Genomic DNA, 22,612 nt, shown 5'->3' with positions numbered 1-22,612 from the left:
AAAGGGAAAAAGAGAAAGATTCAGGAGGTAATAAACTTTATTTAGTTTTGTACTCCACTGAGATAAACAGCAGGATGATGATTATGTTCCTCTCATCCTTCTCCTGCCCAGGCCGCCACTCCTGTACTGGCACAAAGAGCCGGAGGAAGTCCAAAAACAACAAGGTCTGGTAAGTGGTATGACTCTTATAAAGAAGTCAGTGAACGTTAACATAGAAGAAGAAGAAATGTCTCCGTCAGATGCCTAACATGAGAGCTGGGCGTGATGCAACAGTTCTTTAGTGGTGCATCAGAGACATCTCACTGGAGAGAAACCATACAGCTGTGACCAATGTGGGAAACGTTTCTTTAGGCGAAATCATCTCAATGTTCACCAACATAGTCACTCCGGAGAGAAACCGTTTACCTGTGACCTGTGTGGGAAAAGTTACTCTACTTCATGTAACCTGATGAAGCACCAGCGCGTTCACACTGGGGAGAGACTGTACTGGTGTGAAGAATGTGGGAAAACTTTCAGTAACCAGAGTGGATTGAGCAATCATCAACACATTCACACCACAGAGAAAAGGTACAAGTGTGACCGCTGTGAGAAAACATTCCATCGGGTGAGCGACATAAATATCCATCGGGTGAGCAGTGTGGAACATCATTTAGATCTTTAAAAGTGTTACAACGTCACAACCTCATTCACACGAAGGAGAAACCAAAGAGCTCTGACTAATGTGGTGAGGTTTCTCTGAATCAGCACCGAGGCCTTTACACTGCAGAGAGACCACTCTGGGCAAACCTGGACACAAAGAGAGCTGCAAAAACTGAATGTGAAGAAGACGTTTGGTTGGACCAACGAAAGAAATGATGTGATTTGAGATGTTTTGGTTTCTTATGTTTAAGTTGCTCTGCTTCACAAATGTGCTGTTATAAACTATTTATCACTTTTGACATGTTTGAGCTTTGAAGTGTTTCTGTCAATAAAGTTATAGGATTTTCAGCTACTTTAACAAACCTGCTGCTGAGAAACATGCTGCCACCACGCTTCACTGTTTGGTGTCCCACTAACATAAAGTCTAGCCTGAAGACCAAAAAGCTCCATTTTCATTCCTGAAGAAGTCAAGCTAATTCATAATTTCCAACTGTTTTGATAATGGAATAATCATCTGGTTCACATTCTTACATTTGAGGATCTGTTGGGACAACAGAATCGTTTTGAAGATGTCGGCTGCGGTTCTGTCCAGATGTGGAGCGGATCTGAACAGGATTTCTAGAAAAATTGGCAAAAGAAAAATATAAATGATTGTTTGTTTTCATCCACAGAAAAAGAAAACTTTTTGATTGATATATTGTTTCAGGCATTCCTGATCAGATGTCACGTTGTCTGGTTCAGCTTTTTAAATGAGACGTCATTTAAATGAATAAATACAAATAAATAAATAAATTTCGTTAAAGTCGAATTAAACCTGGGATTCTGCGCTCCTCCGTGCTGCAGTTCTCAGCGTCGCCGCCTGGAGGCGCTGTTGTATCTGAATGGCAGTGCTGCATCCCATGATGCACTGCGCTGCCCGTTGCCAGGATACAGTACAGTACAACTTCAGTAACTAGCTGCTAGCTGGAAGCTAACAAGACTCTGCGCAGATGAACTGAAGCGACATATGTAAACATAAAACACATTTATGTGGTATATATTTTATTAATGTATAGATTAATAGTCGTCTTTATAAAGTTACATCGTGTGTTGGTTGGTCCGGACGGTTTAAACCTTCCGGGGTTCGGTTTGTCGTTAGCATTGGGCTTATATTAGCCTGAGGAGCTAACGGCTGTAGCGGGGCAGATAAACGGCGGAGCGGCTCCAGAGCTCTTCTCCCCGGGACATCAGTGTGAGCGGCCGCGGCTGGCTTCACCCGGTGACCTGTGAGCGTCCCATGGAGCGGCCTGACCGGGGCAAAGACACCCGACTGCTGAAGAACCAGCCGTACGACGAGAGCTTGGAGGTGATCGACTCCGAGGAGGTGACGAGCGTCTACAGCCCGACACCCCGCAGCCGGCGACAGGTAACATCCTCCGGCCACCACCGCTGCACTGCCCGGCCGGAGTCAGCCCTCCACCCGGCTGTGTACTGACAACCACGACGGACAGATAAACTCCTCAGAAATACCTGCAACAAGTACTTCTTGTAGATTAAGAGCCAGCAGTAAAAGTACACACTTATCAGCTTTATGCAGTAAAATAATTAACAGTGAAGTGTCAGTAGTTTAAGTACTGCAGTACTGTGAGTAAATGTACTTTGAATGTATATTATTGAGCTGATTTAAATGAGATTGTGCTCAAGTTATTTAACGTTTTTGATCAGAAGAACTGAAGGTATGAACATGAACACACCCACAACCAGACATGACTCCAGGTGTGTGTGTGTGTGTGTGTGTGTCATCTGCTGTGACATCACTGATGTTTTTCTTCCAGTCAGAGTCCAGGAGGAGCAGGAGGGGGCGTGGCCTGATGTCGGCCAACAGCGGCAGTGACGAGTTTGATGATGACCACGCGCCTCTGAGGGCCAACGAGGTGAGCGGCAGGCAGCCCGGAGTCGGTCCACACGAGGAGGACGAGGAGGAGGAAGAGGAGGACGAAGAGGAGGAGGACTCCGATGAAGACGACTCCGACGATGATGACGAGCCCAGTAAGGCTCCGGAGGGAGCGTACGATCCCGCCGACTACGCCAACCTGCCCGTCAGCACCGAGATCAAAGAGCTGTTCCAGTACATCACACGGTGACGAGCCTTGATCCTCCGTTGCTGCTCGTGAACAGTCCACTCACACAGAGCCGCCATGTTTGTTTTAGCTGTGTAGACGTGATGAGGTTAATGTTGGAGGAACCAGGTGTGGTTCTTCTTTGGTCCTCTTGGTCCATCTGACACTAACAGAGGTTCTGTGGTGTCCTCTCAGGTACACCCCTCAGTCCGTGGAGCTGGAGCACAGCCTGAAGCCGTTCATCCCGGACTTCATCCCGGCTGTTGGAGACATCGACGCCTTCCTCAAGGTACAAACACACCTGGGGTTTATTATCTGTCCGTGGTTCTGGTCCAAGAGCAGAGCCGGCTGGCCGACAGTAGAGGTTCTGAGTCGGGGTGTGTTTCCTGTGTGCTGTTCAGGTGCCAAGGCCAGACGGGAAAGTGGATAGTCTGGGTCTGCTGGTTCTAGACGAGCCCAGTGTGAAGCAGTCGGACCCCACGGTGCTGTCCCTGTGGCTGTCAGAGGAGACCAAACAGCACGGAGCTGCTGAGGTACTCTTCATCACCGTCTTCATCATCACACTGTCGTTTCACATTTTCAAATCCGATCTGGACCGACCCAGAAGTTAATGTGGTCCTGGTCCAATCTGACATGTTTACATTCTGAACAGCCAATCAGAGGCCACTGACAACCCACTGACCTGTTAGCTCGATGCTAATGCTATGCTGTCTGGCTGCTGTCCATCATGACCACGTGATCAGATTCAGAGCATTACCCACAATGCACCTCTTCCTCTGACACTTGGCTGTCCCTCTCTGTCCTCCAGCTGAAGAAGGTGACGAGTGTGGCGAGTCCTCAGTCCAACCCTCGGGCGGTGGACAGCTGGGTGGATAGCATCAGCGCCCTGCACCGGTCCAAACCTCCGGCCAGCGTCCAGTACAGCCGAGCGATGCCCGACATCGACAGCCTGATGCAGGAGTGGCCGGCCGAGCTGGAGGAGCAGCTGGGCCGGCTGCAGCTGCCTCCGGCCCGCCTGGACTGCAGCCCCGCCCAGTACGCCGACATCATCTGCAGCTTGCTGGACATCCCCGTCCATGGCAGCCGGATCCAGTCTCTGCACCTGCTGTTCAGCCTCTACCTGGAGTTCAGAGACTCGCAGCACTTCACACGCAGAGCCTAGAGACACCTCACACACTCACACACCCACCTGGGTTCAGTCAACAGGACGTCCGGTATCAGAACGGGACCTGAGAAGATTTAAAGTGTAGGTTGACTGTTATAAACATGTTTGTATTTGTCACAATAAAATGTCCCAATGGTTTGATTCTGTTTCTTTATCCTGTCAAATAAAAATAAGAGCAGCTCAGAAACATCTGACAGACCTTCTCCACGCAGCCGTGTCACGCCTGGCACTGAACACGTTTATGTTTCTGATGCATTCTACAGTGATTTCAGGCTGCAGCAAATCAGCACCAGACTCCCTCAACAAATGTGTCAGTTTAGTGAGTTGTTGAGTTGGAGACACTTTATAAACTCTGTGAAACTCTGTCTCTGACTCATTCTGCATTATTTGGACCTTCTTGTTAATTCAGCAAATGTTCTACAGGAACTTCTTTCTGTCTTTGAGTAGAATTGTGGAGTCTTTTTGTCCAGCGTGAGTGGGAAATAAATCATACACTGTAAGAATGCGAGATGTTATTAATGAGGTGTATTATTTAGTTCTTTACTCAAAGAAAAAAACAGAATGAGTCAGAGATAAAGAGTTTATAAAGTGTCTCCAACTCAACAACTCACTAAACTGACACATTTGTTAAGGGAGTCTGGTGCTGCTGTCAGATGAAACACATTTTATAATATTTATTCACTTCCGGTTTCCACAGTTGTATTTGTTTAGTGTCCCATGAAGAAAAAAAGAATAAATGCACTGACTTTATTATAAATATTTAATTATAGTCATTGAGCAAAACATCTTTTTCCCACAATGCACCGCACTGTTATTGTTCGAGCTCACCGTCCATCATGGCGGCGGCTGGCTGCGTCTTCCACAGAATCCTGACCCGGTCCAGACCGTCCAGACCCGGTCCCAACAAGGTGTGACCCGCCTCACCGTCACCCTCCTCCTTATCATTCGTACTTATCGATTGATCTGTGATCTAGGTGGCGCGCGTGCGTGTGGAGGCAGTTAAACAGTCACGCGCGGTCCGTCTCATTCCGCTCTTTGCGCTCGACGCTGTCAACCAGACTCCATTCAAATATCTGCCGATTCAACGTCGCTTTGCTCATGACCCGAACCGCCTATCCCACCGAACAGAACTCAACGTGTGTTCTGAACAATGAAATGAGGCGTGCACGCGCGCGGTCCGTGTGTCAATAGCACTTCAGATTTTAAAGAAAGGATCGTTTTTCTCCTCCATCCACAGCGATGTGAATCACTTTTAAAAAGAGGTTTTCTGTTAAGGATCTGGTGCTTATTGTTCTCTGGATCTGCCGAATGACTTATTCTGTCTTCAAGATTATAAATCTGCTCAGCTGTCCTGGACATGCGTTTCTTTTTACCTGGTAACTCCAGTTTAGTTAAATCACCTGATATTTAAACGGAGTTTGGCGGTAAGCTCCCTGTCAGAGCTAATCTTCCTGATGTCTCAGCCTGATCAGTTTAATACTGATTATTAATCTGTTATATGAAACTGTTATAACAGCAGACTGGCCAGTGTGGAGGACAGTGTCAGTGGTTACTCTCCGTCTTGTGAGTTGCTGAGAACATATTAACGTGTACACCATACACTCACACAGTGATTCACTTTAGCTTAGTTAAATTACATTTATTATATTATTGACTGAATGCCTTTGAAGAGGTATTACCAGGCTCATACTTGTATTCAGGCGTTCTGGTAGAAAAAGTTTAAATGCTGATTTTCCAAAAGCGTGTTATTTTTCTGGTGTGGTTCATTTTCACACTGTGTCTTTAATGCTTAGTTTTAGCTACAGAGTGAGACATCTGGCCTCTGTTCAATCATGGATGAGAGCTGCACATGCACATTATTTAACAAGAATGATGTAGCCAATCAGAGGCAGAGTAGGGCGGGTCATACTGAGCAAGTATGCACCTACAGTCACCAGGTACTTTAGTTCTGACTGGTTTGTCCCCTGTCTGGTCTTTCAGGCGTCCTCGTCCTCGCCTGTCGTCTGCAGGGAGTTCCTGTCTGTGGTGGACCTGCAGCGTTACAGCAGAGACCAGGGATCCTCCGTCTACTTCCCCCAGGCCGTCCTCAGCGGTGAGGGCACAGAAACAGCAGCATGATTCATTTAGTTCATATTAATATTAGGCTCATCTGTTGACTGACCTGTCAACAAAAGCTGTTTCTATAAACCTGATCTGACTGGTCTGTGTGGGGTCCTCTGGTCTGACCGGTCTGACTGGTCTGTGTGGGGTCCTCTGGTCTGACCGGTCTGACTGGTCTGTGTGGGGTCCTCTGGTCTGACTGGTCTGTGTGGGGTCCTCTGGTCTGACCAGTCTGACTGGTCTGTGTGGGGTCCTCTGGTCTGACTGGTCTGTGTGGGGTCCTCTGGTCTGACCGGTCTGACTGGTCTGTGTGGGGTCCTCTGGTCTGACTGGTCTGTGTGGGGTCCTCTGGTCTGACTGGTCTGTGTGGGGTCCTCTGGTCTGACTGGTCTGTGTGGGGTCCTCTGGTCTGACTGGTTTGTGTGGGTTCCTCTGGTCTGACTGGTTTGTGTGGGGTCCTCTGGTCTGACTGGTTTGTGTGGGGTCCTCTGGTCTGACTGGTTTGTGTGGGGTCCTCTGGTCTGACTGGTTTGTGTGGGGTCCTCTGGTCTGACTGGTCTGTGTGGGGTCTGCTGATCTGACTGGTCTGTGTGGGGTCCTCTGGTCTGACTGGTTTGTGTGGGGTCCTCTGGTCTGACTGGTCTGTGTGGGGTCTGCTGATCTGACTGGTCTGTGTGGGGTCCTCTGGTCTGACTGGTTTGTGTGGGGTCCTCTGGTCTGACTGGTTTGTGTGGGGTCCTCTGGTCTGACTGGTTTGTGTGGGGTCCTCTGGTCTGACTGGTCTGTGTGGGGTCCTCTGGTCTGACTGGTCTGTGTGGGGTCCTCTGGTCTGACTGGTCTGTGTGGGTTCCTCTGGTCTGGTGTCTCCAGGTGAAGACCTGTATGACGTCACTCTGACAGACGGGGATTGCAGACTTCGTGTCACTCTGGATCCGTGTCTTAACCGGCTGGTTGAGAGAAACGTCCTGCAGCCTGGATCCGTGCTTCGTAACACCACTTTCATCTCCTCCATGGCAGCTCAGCTCCCAGAATGCCCCGGGGCCTCTGAGGGCAGAGATAGGTAGGTGAGGACAGGTGGACTGTGTTGCTGTGATGTCATGCTGTGATGTCACCAGTCAGAATGTTCATGCTCCTGCAGCTACAGACTGCTGGGAGTGGAGGTCACAGACGGAGCTCCAGCTGAGGAGGAGGAGGAGGAGGATGGAGTCCGGAGGGTAGATGTGGACTGGGACTCGCTGCCCTGGTTCGGGTCAGAACCTGCAGGTGAGTGGAGATCACTGCCCCCCCTCACTGCTCTGTGATCCAGACCATCATGACTGTGATTGGTGGACTGATTGATCCCACAGGTCCTCTGGTTCCTCTGAGAGCCAATCGGAGCGTGTTCCTCCCGCTGTGGAACAATGTGGACTACAGCGGGGAGGTGTGGAGGGAAGCTCCGCCCCCTGAGGAGGAGGAGGAGGATGACGAGGAGGAGCAGGAAGGTAACGGTGCTAATGAACCACATCGTTCTAATGAACTGATTGATATCATTAACATTAATGTTTCTAAATGAACTCATTAAGACAAAGAAGTGATCGGCTTTTTGTTTAGTCACATCTTTGTGTTGTGATTCTTAAGAAGTCGTTAAAGAAACAAACATGAGTGTGTGTGTGTGTGTTGACAGCACGCCGTCCTGCGGTGACGGTGTCAGAGTTGCGGGACTCTTTCCTGTCTGGTCGTCGGGGCGTTACCAGGGGTGCCGTCCAGCATCAGCTGATCGTACGCATCATCAACAAGTCACACCTGATGTATTATGGGAGAACAGACCGGAACTGTGAATGTCCATATAAGGTCAGAGGACGTCTGAGGAACGTGTGAACAGACGAGCAGCGCCAAGCTGAGTGTTACCTGTGTGTGTGTGTGTGTTTGCAGGCAGTGCTGGAGGTGTGTGACCGCACAGGAAGTGTGTGTGTGGTGCTGTGGAACAGTGTGTGTGTCAGCTGGTATTGCCGTCTGAAGCCTGGTGACATCATCAGCCTGCGACGTTATCGAGTCAAACAGCACTACCAGGCTGAGCCAGATGACATAGGTATACACACACAAACACACACACACAGATGGTTCTACGAGGACGGACTCGTCACTCTGTTTCTGTGGTTCTGTCCAGAGATCAGCGTGAACAGCAGAAATCCTGCTGCTCGTATCGCCATTCTCCCAGAATCCTCTGTTTCACCTGAATGTCTCCCAGGTGAACCCACATACAGCTTCCACACCAGGTACTCACACAATCACACACACACCCACACCCACACCCACAGACACACACACACACACACACAAACACACACTGACTCTCTCTCTCTCTCTTGCAGTAAGGAGCTCCTGGACCGTCCTCATGGTGTCGTGTGTGATGTCATCGGCCTGCTGACGTTCTCGGGACGATCAGAGCGAATCAGGAGCAAGGGTGAGGGTGCAGGACCGCTCTGGTACCGTTCACATAAACACACAGTGTCTGTGTGAACTTTGTGTGTTTTCATTGGCAGATGGGAGAGGGGCGGAGCTTCTGGAGTATCGCTGGCTGCGATTGGAGGATGGGACTAGCAACCAGCCAATCATGGTGAAGCTGTTCTCCACGTCTCAACCTGAGTCCCACCAGAAGCTCCTCCCTCGTGAGACACACACACACGCACACACGCACACATATACACGCACACGCACACACACACACACACACACACACACACAGCTGACAGTGTTTCTGTGTCTGTCTCCAGTGTCGGTGGTGGTCTGCAGCAGACTGAAGTTGATCAGAAGTGCAGATCGGACTGATGCAAGCTTCTACCTGACAAACACCACACACACACAGGTGTACTGCACAGGTAACTCAGCCAGACAGTCTCCTCACTGTGACACATCTGGATTCAACCTCTCTGATTGCTGATGTCGTCTTCTCTGTCATGACATCATTAGTTTGTCCTCTTGTTCATTGGTTAGCTGAATTCTGTCCTCTCTCCCGATTGGTCGACAGGACTGGGCCACCACTCAGAGATGAGCTACCGTAAGCTCCGCCCCGTGCGACAGTTCCTCCACTGGCTGAGGAGCCAGGAGGATGGACAGGTGCTGAGCAGGGCTCTGATTGGAGGATTCTTCATCCATCCAACTCCCGCCGTCTCCTTGGAAACATACATGAAAGACAGGCGAGGTCATCTGTCTGTGTGAACATCTCTCATTTAATTATAACTATTGATTAAGTGGAATTATGACATTTAAATTGTGTGTGGGGTTTGTGTGTGTGTGTGTGTGTGCGCCCACAGGTGAGCCAGGCTTTCTGCGGGGGGCGGAGCTTCAGAGAGAGATGGAGCGGCTCTGCTACCGGGAGCGATGCACCTTCTGTATCCAGGGTACTGTTACCATGGTGACGTACAGCCACAGAGGAGAGGTGACTCTTGTTTGTTTGTTTGTTTGTTTGTTTACAGTCGAACACTCTTCAGAGCCGTCTGATTGGTCAGAACCTGGACGTGGACCCGGTCCACTCTGTGTGATGTGCCGTCTCTCTCATGTTTCCCAGGAGGATCGCTGTTTGTTCTGGACGGACAGGGCTTCACCTCTCTCCCCCTCCTCACCCTCCTCACCCTCCTCTCTCCTCTCTAAGTCCTCCCCTCGCCCGCCTCCCTCCCCCTCCCTCTCCTCCTCCTCCTCGCCTCTCCTCCCTCTGCCCTCCACCCCTCGCTCCTTCAGACCTCCTCTCTCCTCCTCTTCTTCTTTCTCCCCGACATCCTCAGCTGTCAGTCAGCTGACGCCCCGCCCCCTGGACCACTCGGCCGGGTGAGACTCCATTTCATCTGAATCGTACTGGCCCTGTAGTTTTCACTGAGTCACCAGACAAACTGTGTTTCAGCAGGAAGTCGTGGAAGAGGAAGCAGCTGCTGCCGGCTGAAACGCCCAAGAAGAGGTCAGCTTTGTTTTTTATCAAAACTTCACAGAGCGCAGACTGACCTCATGTTCCTGTTCGGACCCAGTCAGTTGGTCCATCCATATCACCTGCACTGTAAATACAAGCACATGATGTTTACATCAACACAGTGAAAAAAATGTGTGATTAGTAATAATATAACTCGTTCGTTACATGATAAAACAGCCACATGTCTCAGTGACCAGCTGTGATGTCACTTCCTGCTCGTCCATCACTAAGACAAACAGACTCCATGTTTCTACTCAAAGACAGAAAGAAGTTCATGTAGAACATTTGCTGAATGAACAAGAAGGTCCAAATAATGCAGAATGAGTCAGAGACAGAGTTTCACAGAGTTTATAAAGTGTCTCCAACTCAACAACTCACTAAACTGACACATTTGTTAAGGGAGTCTGGTGCTGCTGTGTTACTGGTTCAGTAACACAGCAGCACCTGTGTAATCCATCCTGCCTGTTGTTGTCTCCTCAGACGTCCGTCGGTCACACTCCAGCCCGAGCAGAACAATAAGACGGGTAAATGTTTCTCTTTGGACTCTGGGACATTATGATGAGCATTTTACAGACAAAAACATTTAGTGGATGAATTATGTAAATGTCCTAGCTGCAGCTGTGTACGCGTCCCCACAGGCGTCAGAAACAGGAAACATGCTCTTATCTGAATAATAAATCTGTGTGTCTGCAGTCATTCTGTTTGAAGCTTCGATGGAGTTTCTAGAAAATGCAAACACTGATGAAGATGACAATGATGACGACGCCTCCTCCTTCGTCACCGCCCCCCTCCTACCTGCCTTTCCGCCCGTTGCCATGGAGACGCTGCCGATGCGTTACGACCACACCCACAGGGAGGAGCAGGCGGCTGCCGTGGCGATGGGAGGAAAGGCGTCCCTTGCCGGGAAGTTTGACTTTGTCCCTGAGGATTACTACACTCTGAGACTGAGAGGTGATTAATGATCGGTGAACTGTTTCATTTATTATTCAGGAGCGTGTTTCACATTTTTAACAATGATAATAATCAGCTGGATCTCTGCAGCGCTGTCAGACGGTGTGATGGTGGACGTCATCTTCCTCCCTCACTCCTCCTCTTCCTCCACCTCTCTCCTCCATCACTCCAACACCTGGACCTCCATCCTGTCACACGGAGCCTTCTCCTCACACACACCTGCACCTTCCCCAGGTCAGTCCACACACACACACACACACACACACACACACACACACACACACACCTGGTTTAGTTTATTGACATCAAACTAACTAATTCTCTCTCTCTCTGTCTCTCTCTCTCTCTCTGTCTCTCTCTCTCTCTCGCTCTCTCTCTCTCTCTCTCTCTCTCTCTCTCAGCTGACCTCATCGCCATGGCAGCCCAGCTGGCCAATCAGAGGCTGGTGTGCGTCCTGGAGGCGTGTCACCTGGGCGGAGCCAGAACTGAGCTCATCCTGAGCCGAGCCTTTCACCTGACTGACTGACACACACACACACACACACACAGATGCCTGACTTTTTAAAGTTCGTAATTTATGTATTATATAATATTGTTTTTTACATTTTTATACTCCACCACTGAAAGAATATATGAAAGTATTTTAAATTTTCCAGGAAACATGTCGTTGCACATAACTGGTGGGACTTGTAGTTTTTAACTGTATAATTGGACTACATGGAATGAAACATGGCTGACCGTGAAGTGTGAAGGAAAGAAGAGCTGATGAAATGTGATCCCACAGATTTATTAGATTTATTCATGATTGTTATTAGTTTACTCGTCCACGAGTCTGAGAACGTGAACGCGTGGAGACAATAACACAATGATCAGATGATCAGGAGGAAACTGTAAATAGAATAACAATCCAGTGACCTTGTTCACAGGGCTATGAGCTTTGTACAGTATGTTGTTGTGTTTTGACCTCCAAGGCCACCGTAGCCTCGGCCCTGTTTGTTCTGTAATGCTGAAAGGAAAATGTTGTTCTGGTGCCACAGAGTTCCTTCAGCGTTCTGACAAACATCCAGTGTCTCCAACATGTTGTGACTGTGAGGCTTGTGTATTTGCTGTCTTTGACCTTCTGTCCATCGTGTTTCTGTTTCCAATAAATCCTGCTCTCACTCTCATGTTTTCATTTCTGTTGGTGCTTCAGGCAGCTGAACAAACACCAGCTCATCAGATTTTAGATTTGTCTTCCTGCTAGTGTGCTGGTCCGTCTCTGAATGCTGTCTGACTTCCTGTCTGTGGCTCATTGGTTCCTACTGGATAACTTTAAAATATTAATACTACTAATAGAACTATTCTGAGCGGTGGATGAGTCCATGTCCTGTGAGTATTGTGTGAGTGTGTGTCGATGAAACAACAACAGTGAGACTCATCGATGTGTTTATTGGAGAAATATCAGACTGATTCACACAATGCATATTTGGAGATTCGTTGGCTGTTTGAGTCTGAACAGGAAGTAAAACTAAGACAACGACTTGATGGTGTTTGTGTTTGCAGTCCGCAGTAGATGAACACCTGTGTGAGGTGAGCGGTGTGTGGGCGGAGCCTGCTGCTCAGCTGCGCTGGCTGTGTCTCTGGCAGATGTAGCGCAGCCTGGTGGAGCAGTGCAGGTCGTTGAGGCGTCCGTCGCTGTGAAGGTGAGCACAGTCCTCGTCTCCGGGCCCGAAACCGTGACCGGTCCAGCTGTCGGGCTGACCGGGTCGCCACCGTCTGGACGCCACGGACACAGATAAACACAGAGTGACAGTGACTTCCTGTACAGGTTGGATCAGACTCACTTCCAGTTACTGGATTTAAATCCTCGTCATGTTTGATATATTCTTAAGAAAAATCAGCACATTAGTCACTCGTTTCCAGCACTGAGAATATAAATAAGAAATAGAAAAAGCACTTTATTCCAATGAAAAGATGCCCGTCTCAAATTTTTCTGTGAAATCAATTAGTAATCAAAATACATGTGATTGATAAAAACATCATCTTTAGACTCAATTTTCAGTCACGACTGTGTATGTCTGTGTGCGACGGGAGGGGAGGGACAGACGCCGGCGTTTGGGTTAATGAGCGACCATGTTAGCATTGACGGGCAGACAGCAGCCTGAGCTGTGGGCGGAGCCTGGAGCTGCTGGAGGAATAAACACCGGGTGGAGGACAGCACACAGTTTGTTCTGTAAACTGCAGCAGCGACATCCAGTGACACTCTGTAATTCTATATCTGACTTCTGATTGGAGGGAAATGATCTCCGCTGTGTGACTGAACGATGGAAGAGAGAAGCTGACTGCAGTCAGAGACTCACTGAACTGTGTCAGTTAGCTTACAGCTGATGTCCAGGGCGGGTCTGACTGTTCAGGCAAATAAGCACGAAGAGATTCTCTTTTCTGATAGCTTTTTAGCTTTAGCTTGTTTGTCTAATCCCACTACACACCCGACCAGCCTGTACCAGTACCAGTACCAGTACCAGTGTCCACAGTTCATCCTCTCAGCACCACCAGCAGTGTCAGACACCCACAGCCGGCACAGTGTTTCTACAGCGGACCGCTGTGAGTCTGAATGTAAGAAGAAAGAAAGAACATCCCACCTGCGGTTCATGACGTACGGCGTCTGGTTGACCCACTCCCAGTGTCCCGTCCTCTCATCGGTCAGACCCACCCAGTAGAAGGTTCCCATGCTGTGATGGGTCACAAAGGTCTGGACCAGACAGACAGAGAGACAGATTTAACTCTCTGAAGGCGTCCAAACAGGATCAACTCTGGGTCCTCTGCTGTTTATGAATAGATTATTTATGTTTCTCAGACAGACAGACAGGCAGACAGGCTGTCTCACCCACTCCTCGTCAGTGTTCATGATGACCAGGTGAGATTCGTGTCCGTCGCACCAGTTTCTGGCATCGTCCCAGGCCAGAGCGGTCTTACTGAAGAAATAACAACTGGAGCCAGAAAGAGTCCAATCAAGAGGACAGCAGCCGTCCCCCACAGAACCTGAGAGACAGACAGACAGGCCGAGACACAGAGAGACGGAGGATGTATGAGGCAGTTAAAATCAGACTATCCACCTCACAGTGAGGACATGGATTTAAAGGAATAGTACAGTGTGTGTGTGTGTGTGTGTGTGTGTGCGTGTGTTTGTGCATGTACCGTTGTTGATGATGCGTTCGAGGGAACACTTGAGCGTGGCGACCGTCCTGCTGAGGGAGTCCAGAGCCGACAGCTGCTTCAGCGCCTCCGACACTGAACACAGGACGTGATTGGTCGTCAGTACTGACCACAGAGGTCGGAACCAGAATGTTCTGTGTTCCTGAGCATGTCGGACTCACCTGAGGTCAGCTGGTCCTTGTTGCTCTCCACGGCAAACTTGAGACGATGAATGTCTTTGGCTGCACCTGGAGGACAGGAGGACAGGAGGTTAAGGACCAATCAGAGAGAAGTCTGTCCTCACCTGAACTCACCGCGACGTCACCTTGTGTGAGCTGCTGTCCGGCGCTCTGTACCTCCGTCAGGTTGGAGACACTTTTCTCCACCGACCACAGTCTGCTCCACGTGCTGCTGTCTACACACACACACACACACACACACACACACACACACACACACACGCACACACACACACACACACACACACACACACACAGTAAATCAGAGGAGAAGTGTTTCAGGTTCCAGGTGTTTAACCCTGTGTCTGTGTGTGTGTGTGTGTATGTCTGTGTGTGTGTGTGTGTGTGTGTGTGTGTGTGCTCACTGCTGGCTCCCAGTGAGATGATCAGGATCAGGATGACAGCAGCTGTCAGAGCAGGAAACAACCAGCGTCTGAACCTGGAGACACCTGAGAGGAAGACAGGTGCAGGCTCTGACAGACAGACAGGTGGAGAGACAGAGACGGTGACCTCTTCATTTGACAGCGAGTGACAAGAATAGCAGCATTCAGAAAGCACGCCACAGCAACAGACAGACAGGTGGAGAGACAGACAGGTACCTTTGTTCCAGAAGGAGCTGCTGTCGTCTTCAGTCTCGTCATGGTACTCAGTTGTCATGGCGATGTCCCCTGTCCGTCTCCGTCCTCTTCTTCACGCTGACGACTGACAAACTGACCGACTGTACAAACACTGAGCTGAGGTCAATGCCCACACACTGCACTTTGAGCTGTGTGTGTGTGTTCCACAAACAAGAGTACACACACACACGCGAAGTCGAAGCAACACATTCCACAGTCAATATTACAGAATGAGCCTTTACTTGATGAATAGCACCGCTAACTGCACAGCTAACTAAGCTACAAGTCATCCTTCAAATGCTATGTAGCGAAACACACACTACACCAGAGACGCGTGTCATCAGCTGGACTCATGGACGACCTTCAGCCCATCGTGAGGGGAGGTGAAGTGTTAGAATAAAGTCTGAGAGGAGGTGAAGTGTTAGAATAAAGTCTGAGAGGAGGTGAAGTGTTAGAATAAAGTCTGAGGGGAGGTGAAGTGTTAGAATAAAGTCTGAGGGGAGGTGAAGTGTTAGAATAAAGTCTCAGAGGAGGCGAAGCGTTAGAATAAAGTCTGAGAGGAGGTGAAGTGTTAGAATAAAGTCTGAGAGGAGGTGAAGCGTTAGAATAAAGTCTGAGAGGAGGTGAAGCGTTAGAATAAAGTCTCAGAGGAGGTGAAGCGTTAGAATAAAGTCTCAGAGGAGGTGAAGCGTTAGAATAAAGTCTGAGAGGAGGTGAAGCGTTAGAATAAAGTCTCAGAGGAGGTGAAGCGTTAGAATAAAGTCTCAGAGGAGGTGAAGTGTTAGAATAAAGTCTCAGAGGAGGCGAAGCGTTAGAATAAAGTCTCAGAGGAGGTGAAGCGTTAGAATAAAGTCTCAGAGGAGGTGAAGCGTTAGAATAAAGTCTGAGAGGAGGTGAAGCGTTAGAATAAAGTCTCAGAGGAGGTGAAGTGTTAGAATAAAGTCTCAGAGGAGGCGAAGCGTTAGAATAAAGTCTCAGAGGAGGTGAAGTGTTAGAATAAAGTCTCAGAGGAGGCGAAGCGTTAGAATAAAGTCTCAGAGGAGGCGAAGCGTTAGAATAAAGTCTCAGAGGAGGTGAAGCGTTAGAATAAAGTCTCAGAGGAGGTGAAGCGTTAGAATAAAGTCTGAGGGGAGGTGAAGTTGGAGTTTAAATAACTTTAGTGTGAGACACTGAAAGGATGAGAGGCGTTTCTAAATGTAAGCTGAAGCCGGAAGTTTCAGTCACCATGAAATATTAGACAGAGTCAGTACAGAACCAGACCTTCTGATCTGGAGCCGTTCACTGACGGGAGCAGAGCTCAGAGAGAACATTTCTCTTCACTCTGTTGATCAGCCTGACGGCTGCAGTGATCCAGAGCGGACCTCCAGGTTCTGCTCTGTTGACTGCTGACTGGAGCTGGAGGGGAAATGGACTTTACTTCATGAACTTAATGTTACAGGGAAGACAGAGTGAACCAGAACCAGAACCAGAACCAGAGTCTCTGCTGAGTCCTGACTTCATTCAGAACTTCACCTCAACACAAAGTAGTGTTTGCAATGAAGTGTCTGTTTACCATTGAATTCATGTTCCTGCAGCAGAACCTTAAGACCCGACCCAACAACATGAAGAACAAACGTTGTTTTTACACATTTTAATGCAGAAAGTTGACAGAAGATATATTTTAAAGACAGAGTGAAGCTTCGTACACAACACACACAACAAGTTCTCAGGATGTTGTTACTGTCCTGTGAGGTTCTATGAGGTTCTGACTGGAGCTCATCACAGATGTTCTGTATCCCTGATGAGTTCCGGGTCATTCTGTGGTGCTCTGGTTCAGGCTGCAGAGGGATGAGCTGTGTGAGGACTCTGAAGAAGCCGAGGACATGAATATGTAGAACTTGTTCTGGTGCTGTGGTGGGAGGAGCTGACGGCGCAGCATCACGGCGCTCTGGACTGAGACGTATGTGAAGGTGGTGTCGTGAGACTACGCACATGTGACGTACAAGTCGAACCTGTGGGGGAAATAAAGTTTTGTAAACCTTATTTTGGGTCAAAGTTGGACCCATGTGGAGCCCGTTACCGGCCCGTTAGGACTTCCAACATGGCTGCTTGCCTGTGAGGTTGTGTCTGCTCAGCCACGCATGCTGTGTTTCTGGCAGATGTAGCGGATCTTGGAGGAGCAGTGCAGGTCGTTCAGACGTCCGTTGTGCAGGTGAGCACAGTCTTCGTCTCCGCCACCGAGGCCGTGACCGGTCCAGCTGTCGGGCTGCCCCGGCACCCAGCGCCTGGAAACAACACCAGCCACAAAGTTATAACATCTTGGACCGCTTCCTCAAATGGACTTCTGACGTCATCAGTGAGCTTGTACCTGCGCTCCATTATGTACGGAGTCCGGTTGATCCACTCCCAGCGCCCGGTCCTCCAGTCGGACAGACCGACCCAGTGGAGCAGATGACCTGTATGACGGGTCACAAAGTCCTGAACACACAGAACACACACAGAACACACCGTCACCACAGGACTGGTTCTGTACCAACATCCTCTGGAATAAAACAGTGAATCATGAGACCTGAACCAGCTGAGACATCTGAGGACAGACAGGCTGTCTCACCCACTCCTTGTCGGTGCGGAGGATGAGCAGGTGAGCTCCCTCTCTGTCACACCACACTCTGGACTCGTTCCAGGACAGAACCGTCTGGCTGAAGAAGAAACAGTTCAAGTCCAACTGATCCCAGCCGATAGGACAACACCCGTCTCCTGCTGAGCCTGAGAGACAGACAGACAGTCAGAGACAGTTTGACACACAGACAGTCAGACAGACAGGTACAGTGTTGACGTACTGTTGTTGATGATGCGTTGGAGGGAACATTTGAGCGCAGCGACGCTCCTGCTGAGAGAATCAACCATCGACAGCTGCTTCAACGCCTCAGACACTGAGCACACACACACAGACACACACACACACCAGTGATCAGCTGTTTGCACAAAAAGTGACTAAAACACAGATTCACATGTGATGTGGTTCATTAACCAGAGTTGAAGCAGCAGTGAGACAGACCTGAGATCAGCTGCTCCTTGTTCTTCTCCACAGCAAACTGCAGCTTCTGAGCTTCTTTAGCTCGTTCTGCCAGAGAGCACAGGACACTCAGTTAGCATGTTAGCATGTTAGCATGTGGTCACGTCCTGAACGCTGTGTTACCTTCAGCCAGCTGCAGGGAGCTGTTCAGTGATTGGATGACGTTGCTCAGGTTGGAAACATGTTGTTCCATCGACCACACACGATTGGACGTCTTTGTGCCTGATCACACACACACACACACACACACACACACACACACACACACACACACACACACACACACACACACAAATGATGACCCCTCAGAGTGTTTTAATCATTAAAGGAGCAGTTTGTATGATATGACAACAGATGGAGTTTAAAACAGAGCTAACATCATGAACAGCACACTGGACACAAACTGAGTCACAGGCACCAGAACAGTTCTGGTTTGTCTCCAGTCACCTCTGGTTCGGTCCAAATCAATCTGCCGCTCACAGAGTAACAAGTGAAAATATTCTGACCCGTCACACTGAGTTCAGAAGCATCACAGCTGAACTCAGTAATTTAGGTGTGTGTGTGTGTGCGTGTGTGTGTGTGTGCTCACTGCTGACTCCCAGTGCGATGATCAGGATCAGGATGACTGCAGCTGTCAGAGCAGGAAACAACCAGCGTCTGAACCTGGAGACACCTGAGAGGAAGGCGGGCACAGGATCTGACAGACAGACAGGTGGAGAGACATCACAGTCAGGACGTGTCATCTGCAGCAGACAGAAATGTATTTACTGCATCAGAACCACAGACAGGCACCTTTGGTCCACAGTGCAGTGGTGTCCATCTCATTCTTGTAGCGATAGTCTGTCATGACGGCGATGTCCCTCTGTTGTCCTTTAAGACGAGCGTCCTCGCTGTGTCCACCTGACAGACACCAGACTATCTTTAGCATGTTAGCATGTTAGCATGAGTCCGCCAAAAAACCAGTCTTGGGTTTCAGAGACATCATCAGGTCGACAGACAATCTCAAAGTCCATTGGGTCTCTGTTCTGAAGCTTTCAGTCACATGGTATGACCTTCAGGAAGTTCCTGGTTCTGATCCAGAGCTCCAGAACAGCTGATAAATGGACCCTGAGGTTATCACTGAACATTTATTACCTATTTTAAAGTCATCCAAAGATAAAAGAGAGAGAAGTGCTCAGCAGGTCCGAGTCACTGTGGACAGACGAGCTGCTGCTCAACTCTCTGAAGTCACATCAGGACAACCAGTGGTTTGAGTTTGAGCAGCAGCTCGTCTGTCACCTGCAGGGCCTCAAACCAACACCAGAACCCAACAAGACAAATGTGTCACACAGCCACAGCTGAGAAGAGAATCGGGACCATCACCCACCTCGTTATCGTCCCTGCAGAGCTGCTTTCTGTCAAACGCTCCAGTTTCCTCCAGCCGAGCTGAGTGAGAACTGTCCACTCATCACTTCTCTGATATACATGTGTGATTTCATAACATTTCTCAGATGTTCACATCCGTGCAGGCAGATTTTATATGTGAGTCAGCCCAACACTTCCCTTTATTCTAACAGATTTCTGCAGAAACTTCCTCAAATCATTCCCGCTCACACTGACATGAGAGTCAGACTGTCTGTCCATGTTGGTTTAGATCCGACTGAACTTTATTGTCTTGTTCAGTTTGTTCTGCAACAAAGAACTGAAGTAAACACTGGGGCTGCTGGAGGAGAAGATTTTTTATTAGAATGATCAGCAGTGAAAACATGTGCACCTCTATTAACATTAACTGCAGTGGGTGTAATGCTGCTGTGAGTCTGTTCAGGTGTTGATGAGATCAGAGGTCAGAGGTCAGCCCTCGGTGAGGTCGTCGTTGAAGTGCAGGAGGAGGGCGGGGCAAAACAGGTTCTGATCCAGTCGTAGCCGTTGGAGCTCGTGGTCGTCGTCGAGGACGTTGTTCTCGCAGAGCGTCCTGCTCATATCCAGACTCACCCCGCTGTGTTTCCAGGTGTAGCTGCAGGCGTGAGAGTTGTAGCGCAGGTAACGCTGGAGGATCTCAGCCAGAGTCTCCTCAGAGCACACCTGAGGAGCAGCAGCAGGTCGGGGATCAGTTTCAATCCAGACTTTTATTTTGAAGGCGAGGTCAACCCAGTATGTTTATAGTTCTTTAATTTGTCTCTGACACTGCGAGCTTAGCTGCTGGCTAGCTTTAACTTACATTTTATTGATTCTCAATGAAACATTTCCTGATTGGCTCAAATATGTTTAAAGGTGCAATATGTAAGAAATGGCCACTTGTTGATATCATAAAATAATCAGGGAGCAGATATCACCACGGTAACTGCTAACTGCCAACTTTAGCTGCCCTCAGCTAGTTAGCTTGGTTAGCTGTTCATCTAGTGGTCCAGACTATAAGTTTGGAGCACCAGGGGAGTGTTGCTGTTTACATTGCTAGCACAGACGCTTCAGAGCTGGGAGGGTCGGGGCTAACTTGTTAGCATGCTAACTTCAGTAGATACGACGTAGTTGATACAGGGTCATCACCACCCTGCAAGCTAAGTGGCTAACTGGCTGTAGCTAATGTAGCTACAGCTCTGAGACGTTATTGTTTTGGAAGCTGTCTGAGGGCAGTGATTGGTTGTTCCTGGAGAACATCCTACCTGCTGCTGTGCAGTGTTCAGGTGTGTGTGGACAGTCACCTGCAGTCGCTGCTCCTGTGACGTCAGCGTGTTGATGACTCGTATCCACCTGGTTTTGGAAGTCAGCAGCCCCACCTCATAGCGTTTGTCCCTCCACCAGGGCTGGCCGATGTCGCTGACCCAGTCGGAGCGAGGGCCGGCGGGCGGGACGTGCACGAAGCGCCCCCTGGGGGTGTAGTACCTCACACAGTTGGTCAGTGGATCCACATACTTCAGCACCTGAGGACAGAGGACAGGTACATGCAGCTGAACCAGGAGCTGCTCACTGATTGGTCAGTTTGACTGATAAGTACTCACGTCTTTGGTTTCCGGGTCGAACCAGGTGCTGATGTCCCGCCCCGCACACTCCATGATGGGTAACAGCAGGGCGTCACCTGCACACAGACATGTTCATTTACCTGCAGCTGCTTTAACGCACCTGTAGCCCCGCCCACCACAGTTTAAACCGCAACATGCTGCTTTGACGCACCTGTAGCCCCGCCCACCACAGTTTAAACCGCAACATGCTGCTTTGACGCACCTGTAGCCCCGCCCACCACAGTTTAAACCTGTAAATACTCTGTTACAAGTAAAAGTCCTGCATTTACTTAAGACTCATGTGATGGTATGTAACATGGCAAACCACTTCAGCCATTACCTGCTGCAGAGTTTAATTTTGTTTAAATCTTTTCATCCGTTACGCATGAATCTGAATACAGGAAGTGAGGCCGTCTCTGGACCTGGTTTCATACCCTGTTTACTGTCAGTCGCCTCCACCTGAAGTCGGATCTGTTTGAAGGTTCCGTATAAAAGTTTGATTGATTGATTTTTTTTTTTTTTTATAATATTTTTTGGACCTTTTCTGGCTTCACTGACAGGACAGCCGAAGAGTGCGACAGGAAACAGGGCAAGAGAGGGGGAGCGACAGGTAGCAAAGGGACCCGGGCCAGGAGCCGAACCCGGGTCCGCCGCAGAGCCCGGGCCCATGGGCCGGACGCACCAACAACCGAGCCAAGCGATGATTGATTTTTAACAAAACATCATATTGTTAAAGTCTTCTATAACCTAACCTAGTACAGATCACAGCATGTGGGGTTCTGGAGGAGCGGTATGGACCGGACCGGACCTGAACTGACCTTGGTACTGGTTCATCAGTGGGGTCAGGTCGCACACTTTGCCCAGGAACGACACCCACAGGTCCTCAGCAGTGTTGTGAGCAGCCACCTCGGCAGGAGTGAAGATCTTGGGTCTGTCCGCCATCTTGAAACAAACAAGACCTCCTCCGTGCTCTGTTTACAATCACCATGGCAACAAGAAGCAAGGGGCGGGGCTTCTCGTCTCTGCTCTGACACGTCACACATTTAATGAGGAACTGTCTTTAACAGTAATGCTTAAAGAAAAAATGTATTTAATCATATATGTGATGATTCAATTACTTGTTTTAATGAAAAGTTATTGACACGTTATTCCTCGTGGTTATAAAACATTTATACACTTAAAACGTCGATTTAAACCACAATTTCAACTACACAATACATTTATATTCTCACATGCTTTGAATCATATAAAAAAGATAAAAATATAATGAAAAAAATAATAATCTGTGTGTGTGTACTTTTGATAAAGATTTGATTTACACGTGCATTAAAATAAAGTCTTACAACTAACAAGAAGAATCGTAAAATTAATAATAAGTTAATTTTTAAATAATAAATATATCGAGAGCAGATTATACTTTAAATATGTGTATGCATGGTGAACATATATAACAAGTACAGGGTTAAAAATACATGACCATAGAATAAAAACTACACATTTTACAATGAAATGTTTTTGTGTTTAATCTGTAAATCAATAAGTATTGATGAGCCCGCCTCTCTCTCTGCGCTCTGGCCCGGAGTCTCCCCCCTCTCTCCTTCTCTCCCTCCCTCTCTCCTTCTCTCCCTCCCTCTCTCAGGAATGCATCAGACGTGGCA

The 22,612-nt window shown here is 48.8% G+C and overlaps 5 protein-coding genes across 10 annotated transcripts; 2 read left to right on the top strand and 3 right to left on the bottom strand.

Moving 5' to 3' along the window:
• Positions 1-1,548: 1,548 nt before the first annotated feature.
• Positions 1,549-4,044, top strand: ift46 (intraflagellar transport 46 homolog (Chlamydomonas)). The gene is made up of 5 exons (XM_037111229.1): positions 1,549-2,044; positions 2,454-2,758; positions 2,934-3,027; positions 3,140-3,271; positions 3,547-4,044. The coding sequence occupies exons 1-5, from the start codon at positions 1,916-1,918 to the stop codon at positions 3,898-3,900; spliced, it is 1,014 nt and encodes a 337-aa protein (XP_036967124.1). The 5' UTR covers positions 1,549-1,915; the 3' UTR covers positions 3,901-4,044.
• Positions 4,045-4,714: 670 nt separating this feature from the next.
• Positions 4,715-12,060, top strand: si:ch73-71d17.2 (RPA-related protein RADX). Of its 5 annotated transcripts, XM_037111183.1 has the most exons (19): positions 4,715-4,811; positions 5,884-5,995; positions 6,874-7,063; positions 7,142-7,266; positions 7,350-7,484; positions 7,667-7,833; positions 7,915-8,071; positions 8,150-8,258; positions 8,355-8,446; positions 8,526-8,651; positions 8,757-8,861; positions 9,011-9,184; positions 9,297-9,421; positions 9,551-9,807; positions 9,881-9,934; positions 10,424-10,467; positions 10,637-10,894; positions 10,985-11,128; positions 11,296-12,060. In XM_037111183.1, the coding sequence occupies exons 1-19, from the start codon at positions 4,740-4,742 to the stop codon at positions 11,418-11,420; spliced, it is 2,571 nt and encodes an 856-aa protein (XP_036967078.1). In that variant the 5' UTR covers positions 4,715-4,739; the 3' UTR covers positions 11,421-12,060. The 5 variants fall into 5 exon arrangements, 4 of the variants coding, with proteins under 4 accessions (XP_036967078.1, XP_036967079.1, XP_036967077.1 ...); XR_005077213.1 differs by having other exon boundaries at positions 8,150-8,446; positions 10,971-11,128; XM_037111184.1 differs by lacking the exon at positions 9,297-9,421 and having other exon boundaries at positions 9,459-9,807.
• A 242-nt stretch (positions 12,061-12,302) lies between these two features.
• Positions 12,303-15,064, bottom strand: LOC119026722 (asialoglycoprotein receptor 1-like). Its single transcript, XM_037111233.1, is given in 9 exon segments — positions 12,303-12,536; positions 12,538-12,649; positions 13,516-13,625; positions 13,761-13,915; positions 14,072-14,164; positions 14,251-14,316; positions 14,394-14,483; positions 14,673-14,780; positions 14,907-15,064. Coding segments are annotated over 9 exon segments (927 nt in total). The 5' UTR covers positions 14,965-15,064; the 3' UTR covers positions 12,303-12,401.
• A 1,475-nt stretch (positions 15,065-16,539) lies between these two features.
• asgrl2 (asialoglycoprotein receptor-like 2) lies at positions 16,540-19,476 on the bottom strand. Of its 2 annotated transcripts, none has more exons than XM_037111241.1 (10): positions 19,346-19,476; positions 18,772-18,879; positions 18,569-18,676; positions 18,103-18,201; positions 17,962-18,027; positions 17,744-17,836; positions 17,515-17,669; positions 17,272-17,381; positions 17,017-17,188; positions 16,540-16,915 (listed from the first exon to the last, which is right to left on the bottom strand). In XM_037111241.1, the coding sequence occupies exons 2-9, from the start codon at positions 18,824-18,826 to the stop codon at positions 17,035-17,037; spliced, it is 840 nt and encodes a 279-aa protein (XP_036967136.1). In that variant the 5' UTR covers positions 18,827-18,879; positions 19,346-19,476; the 3' UTR covers positions 16,540-16,915; positions 17,017-17,034. The 2 variants fall into 2 exon arrangements, with proteins under 2 accessions (XP_036967136.1, XP_036967137.1); XM_037111242.1 differs by having other exon boundaries at positions 18,772-18,894; positions 19,346-19,375.
• A 203-nt stretch (positions 19,477-19,679) lies between these two features.
• LOC119026737 (cytochrome b5 domain-containing protein 1) lies at positions 19,680-21,949 on the bottom strand. The gene is made up of 4 exons (XM_037111267.1): positions 21,773-21,949; positions 20,955-21,031; positions 20,658-20,876; positions 19,680-20,040 (listed from the first exon to the last, which is right to left on the bottom strand). Exons 1-4 carry the CDS (start codon positions 21,894-21,896, stop codon positions 19,810-19,812), a joined length of 651 nt encoding a protein of 216 aa, XP_036967162.1. The 5' UTR covers positions 21,897-21,949; the 3' UTR covers positions 19,680-19,809.
• Positions 21,950-22,612: the final 663 nt, after the last annotated feature.

The sequence above is a fragment of the Acanthopagrus latus genome, chromosome 10 (assembly GCF_904848185.1).
Source record: "Acanthopagrus latus isolate v.2019 chromosome 10, fAcaLat1.1, whole genome shotgun sequence".
Lineage (NCBI taxonomy): Eukaryota > Metazoa > Chordata > Actinopteri > Spariformes > Sparidae > Acanthopagrus > Acanthopagrus latus.
The sequence above is the reverse complement of the archived record's forward strand: the minus strand, read 5'-3'. Positions and strand labels throughout refer to the sequence as shown.

What these genes read in the sequence shown, in the direction of transcription:
- ift46 (XM_037111229.1), top strand. Translation starts at nt 1,916, where the DNA reads ATGGAGCGGCCTGACCGGGGCAAAGACACCCGACTGCTGAAGAACCAG. An exon ending in CACCCCGCAGCCGGCGACAG is followed by an intron (nt 2,045 to 2,453) that starts GTAACATCCTCC and finishes TTTTTCTTCCAG; the next exon opens with TCAGAGTCCAGGAGGAGCAG. An exon ending in AACAGCACGGAGCTGCTGAG is followed by an intron (nt 3,272 to 3,546) that starts GTACTCTTCATC and finishes TCTGTCCTCCAG; the next exon opens with CTGAAGAAGGTGACGAGTGT.
- si:ch73-71d17.2 (XM_037111181.1), top strand. Translation starts at nt 4,740, where the DNA reads ATGGCGGCGGCTGGCTGCGTCTTCCACAGAATCCTGACCCGGTCCAGA. An exon ending in ACTGTGAATGTCCATATAAG is followed by an intron (nt 7,834 to 7,914) that starts GTCAGAGGACGT and finishes GTGTGTTTGCAG; the next exon opens with GCAGTGCTGGAGGTGTGTGA. An exon ending in CGTACAGCCACAGAGGAGAG is followed by an intron (nt 9,422 to 9,550) that starts GTGACTCTTGTT and finishes CATGTTTCCCAG; the next exon opens with GAGGATCGCTGTTTGTTCTG.
- asgrl2 (XM_037111241.1), bottom strand. Translation starts at nt 18,826, where the DNA reads ATGACAGACTATCGCTACAAGAATGAGATGGACACCACTGCACTGTGG. An exon ending in CATCGCACTGGGAGTCAGCA is followed by an intron (nt 18,202 to 18,568) that starts GTGAGCACACAC and finishes GTGTGTGATCAG; the next exon opens with GCACAAAGACGTCCAATCGT. An exon ending in CCGTACATAATGGAGCGCAG is followed by an intron (nt 17,189 to 17,271) that starts GTACAAGCTCAC and finishes TGTTGTTTCCAG; the next exon opens with GCGCTGGGTGCCGGGGCAGC.
- LOC119026737 (XM_037111267.1), bottom strand. Translation starts at nt 21,896, where the DNA reads ATGGCGGACAGACCCAAGATCTTCACTCCTGCCGAGGTGGCTGCTCAC. An exon ending in TCGACCCGGAAACCAAAGAC is followed by an intron (nt 20,877 to 20,954) that starts GTGAGTACTTAT and finishes CTCTGTCCTCAG; the next exon opens with GTGCTGAAGTATGTGGATCC. An exon ending in CACAGGAGCAGCGACTGCAG is followed by an intron (nt 20,041 to 20,657) that starts GTGACTGTCCAC and finishes GCTGCTCCTCAG; the next exon opens with GTGTGCTCTGAGGAGACTCT.